This window comes from Muntiacus reevesi, chromosome 16 (assembly GCF_963930625.1).
Source record: "Muntiacus reevesi chromosome 16, mMunRee1.1, whole genome shotgun sequence".
Lineage (NCBI taxonomy): Eukaryota > Metazoa > Chordata > Mammalia > Artiodactyla > Cervidae > Muntiacus > Muntiacus reevesi.
Genome location: NC_089264.1, coordinates 54,970,539 through 54,988,304, shown reverse-complemented (window position 1 = coordinate 54,988,304; position 17,766 = coordinate 54,970,539). Strand labels below are relative to the sequence as shown.

The window sequence follows — 17,766 nt, the reverse complement described above, 5'->3', positions numbered from 1 at the left end:
AAACAGTCCAATTTGCCAAATTTGAGATAATTTGAGCATCAAAAGTTCCAGTGAAACAGTGACAACAATGAATTATAACACATTGAGTTTAATTCACTTAATAAATACAGAATAAATAATCTAATTAAAATTTTGCAATCTACAAAGTAATAACTAATTCAGGCAAGGTTCATAAATCAATGTTAAGACCATTGGTTCAATGTTGTTGAGAAATAGGATATTCATACCATCTCAAAATATCACCATCAGATTAATTCTTAATTACAAATGGAAAAGGACCTTTCAGTTAAGAGATCTGGCAAATGCCACATGAAGAAATCTGGTGACTACCACTTCAACTAGTGTCTTCAGTAATGAAAGAAACTGACTTTATGCGCCTCCTACTCCTAATATGATGTATTGGAAAATACACAACATCTATGTAGTATTATTTCTAGAAATGCTTAACTGAATCTAATAAAGAAACAGAGCAATCCATGCTTGCAGACATTCTACAAGCAACGGGGATGTCCCTGGTGCTCAGTGGTTAAGACTTCACCTTCCAGTGCCAGAGGTGTGGGTTGAGGAGCTAAGATCCCACATGCCTCCTGGTCAAAAAAACAAAACAAAGCGAAGCAATATTGTAACAAATTTGATAAAGACTTAAAAAAAAAATGTTCCACATTCTACAAAGCAACTGGCCTGAACTCTTCAGAACTATCAATACCATGAGATTAGGGGGATTTCTCTGAATTAAAGAAGCTAAAGATATATATAGACCCAGATGCTGGGGAAGGCATAGTAGTATTTTTTATTGTTATTTTCACTTTGTAGTCTTCCTATAGAGCACATCTACTCTTGCCTGCCCATCATCTATTCATACAACCTTTGGCTGTTTTCAAAAAGCATCCAAATTTTTCTTGGTAAAGCATTCATCCTCATTCCCTAAGTGCAAGGGAAGCTGACTCCTCAATGGGCTCCAGGTGTGAGCAAGAAGCCCAGGTCTGATTGATCACATCATTACTTTTCCCTGACCAAGTGATCAGCTCTTGCTCCGAGGAATAGGAGTAGGGTGCTCAGAGTGGACTGACATTCACAGTGTCAGTTACTGGAGAGCAGATGGGTCTTCACATGAAGCGGGAACTTGCAGGTTGGGTTATTTACAAACTGGAACTCTTGTCCCTCTTGGGGCCTGTCTTTGCTGGTTCTAGACTTTGCAAAACATAAACCTACTTGAAGTGGTAGGGAAAAGATGGTCTGCATGTGCCATGCGGAAGAGGAGAGAGACCCTGGGTAAGTATGTGCCTCTCCAGGGGACGCAAACTGAAGATGAGTCACTGTTTATATTACTCCCTGTATCTTTCCTCCTTTTATCACCCCTTTACTAAAGTTTTGTTTAAATACTGATGGGGTTGAGATTCATAACTTTGGTCACTCACGGTTTGGGCCCTTTCGTCTAGTCATATCCCTTGTACATCTTGTTTTTCCATATGCTTCTAGAAACAAGTACTGTGAGGTCTTATAGCATAATGGTCAGAGACAGACAAATCAGGGTTGGACAAGTTATGTAACCACCTTAAGCTTCAATTGCTTTGCCTATAAAACGAGGGTTTTATGATTAAGTATACTGAATGCACATACATTCAGAAGTCAAGTGCTTGGTACATAGTAGGAGCTTCAAAAATAGTTTTTTGGAAAAATTATTTCGGAAAGAACATCACGCATCTGAGAACTTAAGGATAGCTTGCTACAGTTCTGCCACTATTTGTGTTACCTTAGGCAAGTCACTTTCTGTTATTAATTGATAGGCCTTACTTTCCTCAGCTATAAAATGAAAGATTTGGAATAAGAGGTTTCTAAGGGCTCACCTGGGTCTAAAAGTTGACCTTCTTCATACACTATGCACTGAACACCTACCATGTGTCTGAAACTGCTCTAGTAAGGCATCCATCAGGCAGCAAAGCCTCAAACCTCTCCACCGTCTTGCGGAGAAAGTTTGCATTCTAGTCGGAGAAACAGGTGACCAGTAAGGAAAATGTGTAAAGTGGTTACCACAGGATGGCAGTGGGGGAAATGAGACACTGGTTGAAGGGTACAAACTTCCAGTTCTAAGATTAACATGTTCTGGGGGTGTATTATACAGGATGGTGACTATAGCTAATAATATTGTTTTGTATACCTGAAAATTGCTAAGAAGATCTTAAATTTCCTTACCATAAAAAAAGAAATGAGGTGTGCCTGTGATGGTATGGAAGTGTTAGCTATTGCTATAGTGGTAATGTTTTTGCAATAAAAAGATGTATCAAATCAACACATTGTACACCTCAAACTTAGACAATGTTGTATGTCAATTATATCTCAATAAAGCTGGAGAAAAAAAGGAAAATGTGTAAATACATGGTATGGTAGATGTGATGAATGCTATAGAGGCAAATAAAGCAGGAAGGGAGAATAAGCAGTGATGGGGTGAAGGTATGCTGTTTGGAGTAGAGGGAAGCCTTATTGAGAGGTTGACATTTGAGTGACATCTGAAGAAGTTGAAGAATGAAGCAAGTCAGGAGGCCCCACTGGGGTATAAAGACCTCATAAGGCAAATGACCCCAATTTATCATAAATCACTTAAATGAAGGGCCACTAGTAATTTGCTTCTGGCAAAACAACACTCTAGGGAATTTTCTGGTGGTCCAGTGGCTAAGACTCCATGCTTTCACTGCCGAGGGTGTGGGCTCACCCTTTGGTCGGGGGACAAAGATCCTACATGGTGCAGCCAACAAATTAAAAAAAAAAAAAAAAACTGTAAAATTTGTTTCCTGTAATTTTGATACTACTGATAAATGACTGTCACAAAAATGACTGGAAGACCTCTCTAGACTATATGCAACTTGAGGGCAGTATGAAAAGCTCTCAGTAAGCGTGAATTCTTCCCTTCCTCTCCCTTCTTTCCCCAATGTCCCCTTATAGCCCCCAAATAATCATGGTATTTGATATTATCTGACAGCTGTTTCTTAGATGTCACTGAGTGAAATGAAGGAATATTGTGTGTTATTTGTACCACCTTATAGTTAAATTTGTGGAGCTTCCTAGGTGGCGCTAGTGGTAAAGAACTTGCCTGCCAATGCTGGATCAGGGAAGCTCCCCTGGAGGAGGGCATGGCAACCCACTCCAGTATTCTTGCCTGGAGAATCCCATGGACAGAGGAGCCTGGTGGACTACGGTCCATAGGGGCGCAAAGAGTCAGGCACAACTTCATGACTTAGTATGCACGCATAGTTAATTTGTAAGTAGCCACTTACCTTAAGGACAGATTCAGTAACACCCCAGGAGAAATCACAGGGAAACTGACCCTGCACATCTGGTGTGGACTCTTTCACACTGAAACCGTTTTCTTGAATGATCTGTGTATAGTAATGTGCTGAAGACTTGGGCTTTCTTTCTTTTTGTTTACTATTAAAATCCACATAAAATAATCCTCGGCGAGTGGTGTAAGCATCCTGCCATTCAAAGCCATCCAGGAGGGACCAGGCTGTGTAACCAAACACTTGTATTTCATCAAACTTGATTGCTGTATAGAAGGAAAAAAGCAGATGTTCAGAGGCCTAAACACTCTGGTTCGTGTTTACAACTTCACAAATGACATGCCGGGGCAGCTTATTGTGAAACCAACCTTTTCCCTAATTTGCGGGCCCATTATATCAACTAGGAATTGTATTTAATTTTTTTTTAATTTTATTTTTATATTTGAAAAGCGGCAAGTTATTTTCAACTAGAATGGTCTTCCCAATTGAACAACACAGTTAAAGGGTCAAATTTTAAATGTTCCTGGTCAGGGAACTAAGATCCTGCATGGGGCACCACGTGACCAAAAAATAAATAAATAAAATAAAAATAAAATATTCACGGGACTTAACTTAGTGTGCAAATCTGTGTCGGAGGGCATGGTAATTTCTGGAACCCTTTGGGACCAATGCGGATGCCAGCTTTGACCAAGAGTTTCTCATTTCAAGCTTGGCTTGTTTCCCGTTTGTGGACAAACTGTCTCCTATGAAACAGTCCTCGGGGACTGAGACATCAGCTTTGAGAATGAACATATGTGAATGCAGATTTAAGGAGGAGACAGAAGCACAGTGATGTAAGAGAAGGACTGACTGGGATGAGGGGCAGGAGGGGGGAGGACTCGCTCTGCTGTGCTCCTGGGCGGGGCTGCTGGGCAGCTTTCTCATTAGTAAGTAAAGAGGATTGAAACAGATGATCTTTCAGAAATTTTCTGGCTTTAACTTCAACAACGTTTAGGAATTAGATAAAAATTAAATATGCAATAAAAACAACAATGGTTCGGTCAAACATGAACCTTTGTTCTTAAAAGCTTTCATTTTCTAATGGAAATGTCTCCTTTCTGCACTTTGGGGGTTTTATCACAGACTTTCTTTTCCTAAAAGGTAGAATTGATGTCAAGAGATTCTGATGAGACAGATGTTTCAACAGGCCCTGGGGTTCCTGCTTTGGTGCCCTAGGGGCCTGTGAAAGGAGGGATGGTGATGCCCGGGGAGTGACGCCCCCTCTGCAGGCTCTATGGGCAGAATTCTCTGCCCTGGAGGCCCCCATGAGTACAAGCCTTGGGGCTGGGCCCAGCACAGCTCGTTCCATGCAATCCTCCTGCAGGTTAGAACAGGAGTGTCTTGCTGTCCCTGAGGACCTTCCCTGACACTCCCTACAGAACCAGGGATTTTTTTTTCTCGAAGTTTGTGAGTTTTGTTTTGGCCACTCCATGCAGTTTGCCATGACCTTGGTTCCCTGACCAGGGATAGAATCCAGGCTTTGGCAGTGAAAGCGCGAAGTCCAAACCGCTGGATCCCCAGGGCATTCCCTTTAAGCTTGTGACTTCTAAAGAGAGCTACAGAGCTGTAGAAAGATACACCGAGAATTCCTTTATATGGGAGAGAAATGGAGCCCTGCTCTGTAGGGGACGGAAGCATCATAATTAAAGCTTGTCTTCTGCTCCATTATTTCAATCAGCCACCTGCAGATGTCACTGCCTGAGTAATGGAAAAGGAATGAGAGGATGAGCAGGGCTTAGAGAAATATCCAGGAACAATAGAAATTGTTCAGCTTAGCCATTCACGGCTCATTCTTGGTATTCAGACTTTTCATCATTGAGTCGTGTAATAGAGTAAAAGGAACACAATCAAGAAAAGCTTTTGGCATCTTAAAACTGTTAAACTTTGGACATGTCTCGTTTACAGGTGGCTCACACGGTTAAAGAATCTGCCTGCAATACAAGACATCCAGATTCAATCCCTTGGTCAGGAAGATCCCCTGGAGAAGGGAATGGCAGCCCACTCCAGTACTCTTTCCTGGAGAATTCCATGGACAGAGGAGCCTGGTGGGCTACAGTCCGTGGAGTTGCACAGAGTCGGACATGACTGAGCGACTAACACTTTCTTTTCACTTTCCTTTAGCATTATGTTCTTTTTGAAGGAGTGAAGCAGCATCTTGTTGCTAATTAAGGATGTATCTACAACCTAAAATTATTTTGCTTTCAAACTCATTTAAAAAGGACATGAAACTGGAAAAAAGAAAAAAGGACATGGGAGTAACAAATTTCTGTCATCACTGCACAACAGAAAAGTACAACACCAGCAGCCTATTCAAAGGTGACCTTAAATATCCTATAGCAAAAGCACTCAAAACAGTTTTTTAAATTGAGTTAATGTAAAACCAACCTTGAAGAACCTGGTTGAGGAAGTTCTTCATCATGTAGATGGCTGTGGTATCCTCTGTTTTTACGTGACTATCCGTGAACCAGCCATTCTCAGTAATCAAGATTCGGGGATTACCGTATTCCAGTTTAATCCAGTTGAGCACATCTCTTAAATTGAGTGACACATTTTGTCCCAGTTTAGCCATAGTGTTGTGGGGCTTGAAGTTGTTGGGTCCAAAGGAAAAAGCAAAGAAGTCAGCTGTGCCCCTCACCTCATTCTTCTCTGCTTCAGAGAAGTGAGGTAGAATGGAGGGCAACTGCTTTCTCATCACTTCTGGATAGTCGCCATCCCCGTGGATAGGGTTGGCAAACCACCCGAGCACAGAAAGCATGGATTGTTGGCACTTGAGTATATCCATTGCGTTTTCTGATCTGTTTGGTTCAATCCAGTGGGATCCCAACGTGATTGACAGCTGACCCTTCTGGTGTGGGCGGAAATTTCTGTTGTAGTTATGCCAAACTTTCGAATGAGCCTAGTAAGAAGAAAATATTGTTAATCTTTATTGCTCTTACTCACAGGGTTGTGACTTGGCTGGTAGAAGGTCTTTTCATGGATAAATTAATGAATTGCCGGGCGATGCGGGGGGGAGCTGCCAGATAACTCTGATAACTAGACTCTGCTCTCGGTTCACTTCCTCCGTGCTTCCAACTTATAGGCTCCCCTGGGAGACCACCCAGGGGCAGGCAGAGGCCCTTGTCCAAGCTCCATCTTACTCCTTCTCTCGCTGTCTCCCTTCCAGGCCTTCTTGGGGCCGCGTGCAGGTGAGATACTATGTGGATTACAGGGATTTTTCCTCTCCATAAGAAGACTCTGAGCAGTGATCTTTCACTGTTCTACAGAATCTTCTGGTGCTAAGTTAGAAATGCAGGATAACACAACCTTTAAATTCTGTAAATGGATAATAAAAGAGCTCACCACTTATTGTAAGGATTGAATGAATTAATGTACTTTAGGAGAGGACCTGGCACAGAGTAACCTCTATATAAGCCTTAGCTTTTGTTACTGTTATTACAAAAGGGTGGCAGGCATGGTACAGAACAGAAACCAGTGGAAATAGTGTAGGATTTGGGGTCAGCACACTTGGGCTTCAAGTTGAGGTACAAGCTACAGTGGCCTTTGACAAGTCACTTAAACTTCTGAAATCTCTTCATATCTTCAGCTGTAAAATGAAGTTAAAAATAATAATCCCCTTTGTAAAGTTGTTGTCAGATGCAGGGCTAATGTATATATTGGTTAGGTAGCATAGACTAGAGCATCCAGGAGCTACTGCCTAAAGATGGGTGTTATTATTGGTCCCCCTGGAGTTTACATTCCCAGTTGAGCTCACTTAAAACAGAGCCTCATGATCGGTCTCCAGTCTATTTAATAGGTACTTACTGAGTGCTGACTCAGTGAATGCCTGTCTTGCCTTGCCTTGAGAAGCTGAAATAAATAGTACAGGCACCTGCTCTCAGAAGCCAATGATCTCAATGGGAAAATAAGACTAAAATGTGTGAAAGAGAAATATATAGCACCACATAAATAAAACATTAAATTAAGCCAGCAAAGAACCATGAGGTGTATCAGAAGGAGAAGCAAAGGTTAAGGATTCCAGTTAATGGCTCTAGCCCAGTTAAGGGCTTCCCCGGTGGTTGAAATGGTAAAGAATCCACCTGCGATGTGGGATTCCTGGGTTCGATCCCTAGGTTAGGAAGATCCCCTAGAAGAGGGCAGGACACCCATTCCAGTATTCTTGCCTGGAGAATTCCAGGCACAGAGGAGACTGGCGGGCTATAATCCATGGGATGGTGACGGGTCGGACACAACTGAAGCCACTAAGCGCGCACGCAATCCAGGTTACTGCCCGAGGCCTCTTTCCTGTCCTGGGAAGCCAGAACTTCCTTCCTCTTGTAGTCTGTTCACCTCTCCTCTTCTCTGCACCTGACTTGCTTGCCTCTTCATGTCTCTTCCTAAATCTGCCAATTTCTCCTCTATTTGGGTGCTTTTAGAACAAGAGCACAAACCCTTACTGCTTCCAACCCACAAAGTCAGCTTTCAACCTGTTCCTTAGCTTTTTATTTTTGCTCACTGGAGATGTTTTATTATATTGGGTTGAATTATCCAGAAGTTCCTTTTTGTAGGTCAAAAACAATAAAATGTGAACAACAGTTCAAACCTAATAGATCCTGTGGACATTAAAAATGCTCCATAAACTCTGTTAGGGTGGGGAAAGATAGACATTAATGTAAGGGGTGAGGATTTCAAAAGTGATGTCTCCTTGCTTCATGCGAGAAGAGCTAAATCAAACAATTTCATGGAAGATTTTCTGAAGAAGTAGATGCCTCCAGCTATTAACTCTAACTACCTGTTCTTACTCAGTTTTCATTGGAAGATTCTGGAACCACTTAGCAAGCACCCCAATGTTCCTAAAGATCCTTAAAGAATATTCTTCTCAAAAAAGTGTTCAGGCTGTAGCCTCCTCCCCTGCCTCCAGCCTGAGGTTCCAGTTTCTGGAAGGACTCTCAGTACTGCCTGGGACAGACTCCACCTGAAGTGGTCTCAGCTGCTCTAGACTTTTCTGGGTCTGGAATCACAGCGGGTCTTAACTGCATTTTTCCTGATTTGAAACAAAAGCAATTGTGCATTGCTAGAATTCAAAGGGATGCACTCTTTGCTTATTCTAATCCATCACTTAATCCCTCGGTAGCCTCAGTGCGTTCATCCATAGAAGCCCCAGCGATCAGTAGGACGCCTCCTGTGGGTGGGTGTGCACTTCTGATGTCTAAACTGTAATGCACTCAACACATGTAAGATTCTGAGCCATAAACTAGCTGCCTGGCAAATATGATGTCATCAGGCACTAAAGGAAAAGTGAGTTGAAATTAGTGTAATGTATTAAACCAGTCCTAACAGTGATTAACCAGTTCTAATAGGAAAAAACAAGGAGGGGGAATTTTCTTTGAAATAAATGTTCTACTGCATGTTTCAGTGATTATATGAAAGGTGACGTAACCTGTGATAAAACAGACGTATCTTTGCAGTAGTTTTCCAAGCAAGTTTTCTGGAAATCTAGATCTCCCCGTACATCTATATACACGTGCTACACACACATGTTGTTACACCAAGGTGACCTTGGTGTTTCAGTGTCTCCTTCACCTTTGCTGCTATTTGCATAGGCTATCAAGGTATCTAGGGTTATCTTTGCTCTGGGCTGAAGAGAGCCTCTCCATTCTCATGGAGAGAATGCGGGGGAGGTTCTTTGTGCAGTATTTATAGTTATAACTTGGTCCTGTTTGCCAAGTAACCAGGTAAAAACTGTTGCTCCAAAAGGGTGAGTTTGGCATAACTCTTGATGAAGCTGGAATATCTACGCACGTGCTTTGGTCCAGCGCGCGTAAAGGCGGTCTGCTGGGCCACTGGACCACAGCTGGTGGGGCGAGTCACCGGGGCCCTGCAACCTTGCACAACCTCATTCTGTGATTTTCCAAGGTTGCCCTCTATCTCGTACAAGGCCATCTACCTTTGGAATGATTGATTTAAGGGAGCTTCAACCTTTGTTCTTCAGATTCAGTAGCTTAAAGGAGAAGTCAGCTTTTTCTTTCTGAGGCAGATAGCAGGGCCTAATGTCGCTGAGAGACAGCCAGGGGCCCAATATCTCATTCTCGTCCCCCCTCTAATCTAACATAGCAGTTCTTTGATGCCACTGGAAGTCCAGACACATGATAGGAAGCAAATAAGATAGCTGGACATCTTTCAAAACAAAGATGAAGAAGGGGTTAGGGTCAGGAAGGCGTGGTGGAAGGGACACGAGTGGAAGGCGATGCTCTGGACGGCTTGTATTGAAGAAACCTCGTACGTCACGCGCGTCTGTATCTAAGGAATGCCCAATCATTGGTCAAAAATTAAATTTTCAAGTCTGTGCATGGTTTTAGTCACATTTTGGCTGAAATATTTGCATGTGAACTATAAACTTGTTTATCGTTAAAGCTATTTAATAAAGTACTAGCACCATTAAGGAAAATTTACTTTAAAACTCCACAATCAGAGCACATTGTTTTCATGTTTCTGTTTTCCCTCCCAGCTTTTCGAAATATATTTCTCAGCCAAAGTCCCTCCAACCTTTTCCATGTTATTTTTAGTTTTCATAATAACCTTAACAGTATGAGTTGGATGCAATATGATTTGCTTAGTCATCTCCCTGTTTTAATAAAAATTGGCTTGTTTTTCCTTTCCTGTCTCCTCTCCTCCCTCCCGCCTCCCTCTCTTTTCTCCCTCTTTGGTCCTTCTTCCCTCCCTCACACCCTTTCCTCCTTCCTTTCTGCCATAAATAATGTGATGACTCACTATGGTCCTATAACTTCTAATTTGTTTGAATTATTTCCTTTTTTTAAAAAAAATCCCAGGAATGAGCTACCTATTTTTTTGAAATGCTTTACATTTCCAAATTGCTTTGCACACATGTTGTCCTTCAGTGTGACTGCTTTTCAGCCATCTACTTGGAAACATTGGTTGCTCTTTCGGGGGATAACTGGCGGTCAGGAGTGCTCCATAAGGGCTGCTCACCTCCACGGTACCGCCGGGGACAGGCCCTGGATCTGGAAAGCAGGACGCCCAGGCTTTGGCACGGCGCTGCTACTAATTAACTTTGAGGTCTTGCCTTAATAAGGCATTTCCCTCTCAGCAGCAGTAAAAGAGACATTCTAGAGAATTATTGTGAAGACAGAACAGGTAATATACTTAAAGACCTTATGAAAACCACAAAAACCTAAATTTAAAGTACTTTATTTATTTTTTTTAAGTACTTTAAAGGAGTAAGCTGAAAATTCTTTAACTTGCTGTGGAGAGCAAGTGTGGGAAGGCGTGTGGTCATGGCCCGTGTTCGCAGATGGCGTTCCCTCAACTCTCAAGGCTCCTGGCTCTCAGTTTTGTCCTCATTCATTTTTGTTGCTGCTGACTGAGTTTATTCATTGTCCATTTGGGCTAGAATGAATTTCCGTTTGATTCATTTTTTCATTTAGCTAGTACTTTAAATTTTTTTTTACTTTTTACCCAGCACTTCTTTATATTAAGTATTAAGTCTTCTACTAGTTACACTCCTGCTCTTCTAAATTATTTAATATTCATTTACTCCACGTTATTTATTGGGTGCTTAACATATGTCAACTTTATAGTTCATTGCTAAAAAGATTGTATGACTATTATTTCCTTGAAATATGTGATTGTTATTTTCTTATTTGACAATCTTGAAACTCTCTTGGAAACAATATCTTACACTCATTCTTAGGAAAGAATATAAATATTAACAAAAGTTATTACCTTTCATAAAGAAGATATTTAACAGTTTTATTTCTAATGGTTTAAATTCATGCTTTGTATGGTTGGAGTAACACAGATCATGTTAAAATTCATTTTCCTCCTATTTTCTTTTCAATCATTATATCTTCAACTTATTCTTACAAATCATTGACTGTTATCAATTTGCATAGTGTCAGGATTTCCCCATAGAAGTCATATAAAAACTACTCTATTTGTTCCTGCAAAAAAAGGTTCTATTATTGTCATAGAATTCTACTTTCAATTGTAATATTACTAGATTAAACTAATTCCTGAGCCAGAATCTAAGCCTGGCAACACAAAGAAGAAAAAGTTTAGAATAAAGGTAATAATTTATTAAGTGAAGCATCTGTAGGTTTCTCCAGATATTAGGAGGGCACTTAGAAGAAATCAACATCAGTAAACTGGTACCTTACTGAAGTTCGGATTACTTGCCCAAGGAGAATATTTGCCTGCCAACTTTGCAGAAGGTGGAATGACATTTTAAGTTTTCTGTTTTTATTAAATTGACAATAGTGATCCTGTTAGTAATATTTTCATGCAAAAAGACTATATCTCCAAGTATAACTGAAGTCAAAATGACCTGGATAGGAGATTTGAAGCCTTTCCTCAGAATTTAGAAATAAAAAGGTAGTCAATATAGAAACCACTCTGAAAATTACAAATAAATTACAAAAATTACAAAAGTAAAAAGAAGACCTACCACTTTGGGGCTTGCCACAAAGGCAGACTGACTGTGATCCTAAGCATCCTAAAACTTCAGGGCTCCTCACTGGCCTGAGTGCCCATGAAATGTCCTGGGTGGAGTGGGGAGCCAGACAGTGATTGGAAATGTTTCTAATTAAGTATTTCTGATAAATTCCTTGGAGAGACCTCAGAAAATAATCTAAATCTCTAAGACTGCAATTACTACAGTAATTTGTTGTAATATTTTTCTCATTCTAAATAGATGTTTACTTTTGTACCAACGCTTGTGTTTATGATTTTTTTTTTTTTTTTTGCTTTTTTTCCCTTTATGTAAATCTCAGGCCCATGCAACATAGATCCACTCTTGGCCTACAGACTTCTTAAGTGTAGGGACTGTATCTATTTTGTTCACAGTTTTACAAACAGATGCTCAGGGGAGAGCCTGGCATAGAATACTTGTTGAATGAATGCCCACTATGGATCGGCTAGTTTGCTGGTGACCTGAGATACACTGTTGATAATACAGCCTCTGCAGAGCAGGTTTTATTTTCCCATTTTAGAGAAGAAACTGAAGTTTACAGAGACTGAATAGTGGTGGAGCCAGGATGTGAACCCCTCTGAACACTACACTAAACCATACGGTTTTCTCTATGTCCCACCAGTTCTAAATTTTGAATCTTGGGCCATTTGACATGAACCATGACGGACTGTTTTAAAATTACATTTTCTTTCTACTGCACTTGGTTATTAAAAAAAACTAAATAGTCTTAGAATGAGAGTCTCACTCTTGCCTGTTGAGAATAAAATATCTATATGTGTCTAAAATTTGGATCATGTAGAAAGTTCATGGAGGACCTACCAGCAAATTTGGGATTTTCAGAAAACCATGTTGTTGTCCAAGTGCCTAGTACAGCGTGTGACATTTATGTGTAATTCCCTTCTTTCCTAGAACTAGCAATGTTGACATTGGATATTGTTCTCACTGCTGTCAGAGGCTAACTGAATCCCTTAGGAACCATTTTTACACTTGACTGTCTTGACTGAAGATGGTGATCTGTACCCCAGTGTCAGTGTTAGACTGAAAGGGCAGGGATGCTTTGGTTGCATAGCACAGCCCAACATCATCATTGCACAAGTCATAATTGAACAGTTCCTTAAAGGTGAGTGATTTTCATGATAAAATAGAATAGTGTTTAAATTGCAGAATCATAGAAAATTTATAACATAAACAGTAATAAAAATAAACATATATCTAGTGCTAAACATACTGAGCTTTTTAATACACTGTCTAGATTTGTCATAGCTTTCCTATATCACTTTGCTAACAAAGGTCCATATAGTCAAGGCTATGGTTTTTTCCAGTAGTCACGTATGGATGTGAGAGTTGGACCATAAAGAAGGCTGAGCACTAAAGAACTAATGCTTTTGGTCATGCTGGAGAATGCTCTTGAGAGTCCCAGGGACAGCAAGGAGACCAAACCAATCTATCCTAAAGGAAATCAATCCCAAATATTCATTGGAAGGACTGATGCTGAAGCTCTGATACTCTGGCCACCAGATGAGAAGAGCTGACTCATTGCAAAAGACTCTGAAGCTGGGAGAGATTGAGGGCAGGAGGAGAAGAGGGTGATAGAGGATGAGATGATTGGATGGCATCACTGACTCAATGGACATGAGTTTGAGCAAACTCTGGGAGATAGCGAAGGACAGGGAAGCCTGGCGTGCTGCGATCCATGGAGTTGCAAAGAGTTGGACACAACTTAGCAACTGAATAACAAACGTTTATTTTTCAGTCAATAAAGATACTAAGCACTCTTCTAACCACTTTCCATGCCCTATCTCATTACAGTCCTCATTTAAATCTCGAGAGGTAGGTACTATTATTATTCCCGTTTCATAAGAGAGCAAGGGAAGAGAGGTTAGGTGGTTTGTTCATAAGTTAAGTCAAGCCGAGGCTGTATTGCTCCAAGTTTTGTGTTCTTGCCTGCTAATTAGAGGTAGAAGATGGACTTTAGAGATCATCCGGTCTAATTCTTTAAAACTCTTTGTTACGGAAAAGATGCTGAAGCACAAGAAATACGTAACTTCCCCACCGTCTCAGTTAGTACAAAGCTAGAATTAGAGCTAAATCCTTCAACCTCTAGGTCACTGTCATTTCTGGACATGATGCACATTAAACTATGTGCTTTCAAAACAGACATTTATATCTTAGACTCAAAGGTGATTGAACAGGCCGCGTAAATCCTAGGAGTATGTAACAGACATGGCACAGAAACGGTCAGTACAGTGAGGAAGGCGTGTGACGGGGGTGCCAGGAACACTTCAGGAGGACTTCCTTTGTGGCTCAGCAGCAAAGAATTCACCTTCAGTGCAAGAGAAGCAGGTTTGATCCCTGGGTTGGGAAGATTCCCTGGAGAAGGAAAAGGCAACCCACTCCAGTATTCAGGCCTGGAGAATTCCATGGACAGAGGAGCCTGATGGGCTACAGTCCATGGGGTCGCAAAGAGTCAGACACAACTGAGTGACTTTCACTTTCACTTTTCATCCGGCCTTGCCAGCTGGGGCATCACCTCAGTCCCAAAACAGAGAGTTCATCAGTATTACCTCTCGTTCTGCTTAATTATTTTTTCCGCTTAAAGAAATTATACACAACAGTAAAAGCATGTTTAGAGAAATCATTTTTACTTCTCGCTTTTCTTCAACCCATGGCTATTATTTTATCCTTTTCTTCACTCTTCATTCATTATGGTGATTATTTGCTTAAATTAATCAAGTCTATAAACACTTATTTAACAAAACAAGGCAGTTTTGCACTGTGACAGTATTGTAGCCAATTAAATTTATCCAAAGTGTGATTGTTGCTAATTGAAGACTTTTCCCAATACCCTGCTTAAAAACAAACAAACAAAACAACAAAAAAAGCATACATACAAAGAGAAAACAAATACAAGGCACTTTAGTAAATTTAGAAAAAATATTAACAAGATAGCGCCTGCCCTCAGGTGACCTATTACCTCTAGTAGGAGAGAGAAGTACAGAAAGAAGTAGAAGAAAATAGTATACTTATTCATACATTTCAATTAGTTAGAAATGATAACAAAATCTTAATGTAATAATATGATTCAAAGTTTTAAAAAATGTCTATATGTATGGCTTATATATATATATTTTGACATTGAGCAAGCTGCTAGCATTGTTAGTTCTGGGGTATGGATTTAGGGAGTAAGAAAAGAGAAGACTGTTCATTTTTAACTTTATGTCTTTCTGTATTGTTTAAATGTTTTGTAGTAAAAATGCACTATTTTGAAATTTTAAAAAGTCAAGAGAATAGGTTGAAACAGATGTTTCCTGTCAGTGAATTTAATTGCTCTGTGCTATCACTTTTCATTTTCTCTGAAGTTCCAAAAGTCTCAAATAAAAAAAAAAAAAGTGACTTAAAGAAAAAGTTCTGTTCTTCTGGATTTCATTACATATTAAAGAATGTTTTTGGTTTTTTTTTTCACTCCAGAATAACACATTGATATTTAAAGGTAAAACGAGGAAGCATACAATAACATGTGATTACCATGTAAAATGAATCGATAACAGTAAACCCAACCCTTTATTTAAGACTCAGTCACAGAATCTCTGGTCAAGATACGATGCTGTAGAGAACCAATGAATGGACTCCTTCAAAATACTAAAGGATCCTGGTTTTCACCAGCCTCAAGGCTCCCCCAATTTTTAGGTAGCACTATTAGATTGGAAGGACTGATGCTGAAACTGAAACTCCAGTACTTTGGTCACCTCATGCGAAAAGTTGACTCATTGGAAAAGACCCTGATGCTGGGAGGGATTGGGGGCAGGAGGAGAAGGGAGCGACAGAGGATGAGATGGCTGGATGGCATCACTGACTCGATGGACATGAGTCTGGGTAAACTCCAGGAGTTGGTGATGGACAGGGAGGCCTGGCGTGCTGTGACTCATGGGGTTGCAAAGAGTCGGACACGACTGAGCGACTGAACTGAACTGATTAGATCACCCAGGAAGTCACTTTCATTACTTCTGTGATTCACTATTTATTGGTTAGTAAGTTAGAAGGTTCTAGTCTATTCTCAGTGTCCCTCTGCTTTCCAGCAACAGAATTGCTGTTAATGTTCAATAATTTTAATTACTCCTTTTTCTTTTAATATAAACTATTTTCTAATAGTTTTCTCAGTAAGATTTTTTGCATGCAATTAAATGACACATGTATTATATTATAAACTAGTATAATGTTTCCCTCAGTTCATAGTTTCATTGTATCTAGCACTGTTTCCATTAGTTACAATATTTTCGATCTCCAGTTGGGCCTAATTTTCTATGAGAGTGTTCACATCAAATCAAGCTGTTTAAATATGATCACAATGTTATTCTCTGAACATTTATAATTACATTTATTTAAACCTGTTAATCATTCACTGAAGTATAACTTTTTCTACTTAATGATTAGAAAAGGTAAACACAGGTCTCTTGAAGTTTTTAAAATACCAACTGTCCTCTACCAATAGTTTTTTTTACTAGACTCTTCTGTCAAACAATGGTATTCTGGTTATTGAAACTCTCTGGCAATTCTTATCCAAAAGCTGTTTTAACCTTGTATTCAAATTTGATTAGAAACATTGATAAGAATACTAACTTTAACTTGCTTGATCACTATTTCCTATATCTTGTTAGATGCGTGTTAGGTCCTAATAAAGATGAGTTGAGATTATAATATAGGTACTATGGCGTTCCCTGGTGGCCTAGTGGTTAGGATTCTGGGTTTTTCACTGCCATGACCCGGGTTCAATCCCTGTTGGGAAACTGAAATCCTGCAAAGCTGCTCAGTGAGGCCAAAAAAAAAAAAATATATATATATATATATTTATGTACATATAATGTTATATATATACCATGCATTAGCTAATTAAATGAATAATTATGTTAACATTTTTAAACTTTACATGGTATTGCCAAAAGCACACATATATGAGTAAATAGAACTTTAGTAGAACATTAAAGTTCTGACAAATAAAAATTAAAATCATGGGACAGATAATAAACCTCATGATTAATGCAGGAGTTAGGGATAAACTGTTCATAGATTTTGTGGACAAATAAAACACACAGCTAGATTGTTTTGGTCTTTAAATAGGCAAAGTGAAGTCAAATATCTATTAAGTCTGCATCAACACAAGTGGCTGTAAATTGTTTTATTTTGCTGAGGCTAGGAAGCTGATTCATGTCAGCTAACTTGTATTCAGACCAGTGAAATTTAAATTTTGGATCTGACACTTATTGTGAATTTAAAAAAACACATTTGTACAGTTGTGTAATCTCACAATTATACAAAATACAAATTTCTGTGGACTTCGGTTCTATCAATTATAAAATGCCTCTAAGAATACCTACCTGGCAGGGTTGATTTAAAAATGAAACGAGGTAACATATGAAAAGTGGAGAAGGAAATGGCAACCTAGTACAGTTTCTGACACAATAATAGGTGTGCAATAAAATAGTCTTATCATAATAGCTATTAAGAATAGTATAATAGAACATAAAAAAGTTATCTGTAATAATTGTCTCAAGTGCCCACTTTTTAAGAATTAAAACCAGTTTCTGTCCTTTACCCCATTTCTGTGTTATTTTTCCTTTGTTTTGTTGTTTTTGGTATTAGAAGGGAAGTGGTGGAAGGTAGTGTTTTAATGTTCTCATGAACAGAAAAGCTTGGGCAAGTTTTTTAGCTAGCAGATTTAACAAAAATTAATTTTAATATATTGTTGTCCTGCAACCCAATTTTAACAAGGGAGCTTTTAAAAATTCCTCTTTTTTTTTTCATGGAGAAAACCTTTTCAGATGATCCTTGAAGGTTTTGCTTCTCTGTAACCAAGACAAGCTCAAAAGTGCTCCTGCTAGAAACTCCATTTTGAAATATTATGCTTAGTTTTCAAAATATTGGTGGGAGGTTGGGCTGAAGAGGTTTAAAAATGACATTTAATCTATTTAAATGTGCCTATGAAACAGGGCA

General features: G+C 39.5%; 1 protein-coding gene across 1 annotated transcript in view; it reads right to left on the bottom strand.

Annotated features, from left to right (window-relative positions):
- Positions 1–17,766, bottom strand: part of KLB (klotho beta) — a 30,700-nt gene that overhangs the window by 5,377 nt on the left and 7,557 nt on the right. The window contains 2 exon segments of the mRNA XM_065907348.1: positions 3,273–3,541; positions 5,700–6,210. Of these exon segments, the coding sequence (XP_065763420.1) occupies positions 3,273–3,541; positions 5,700–6,210 (780 nt within the window).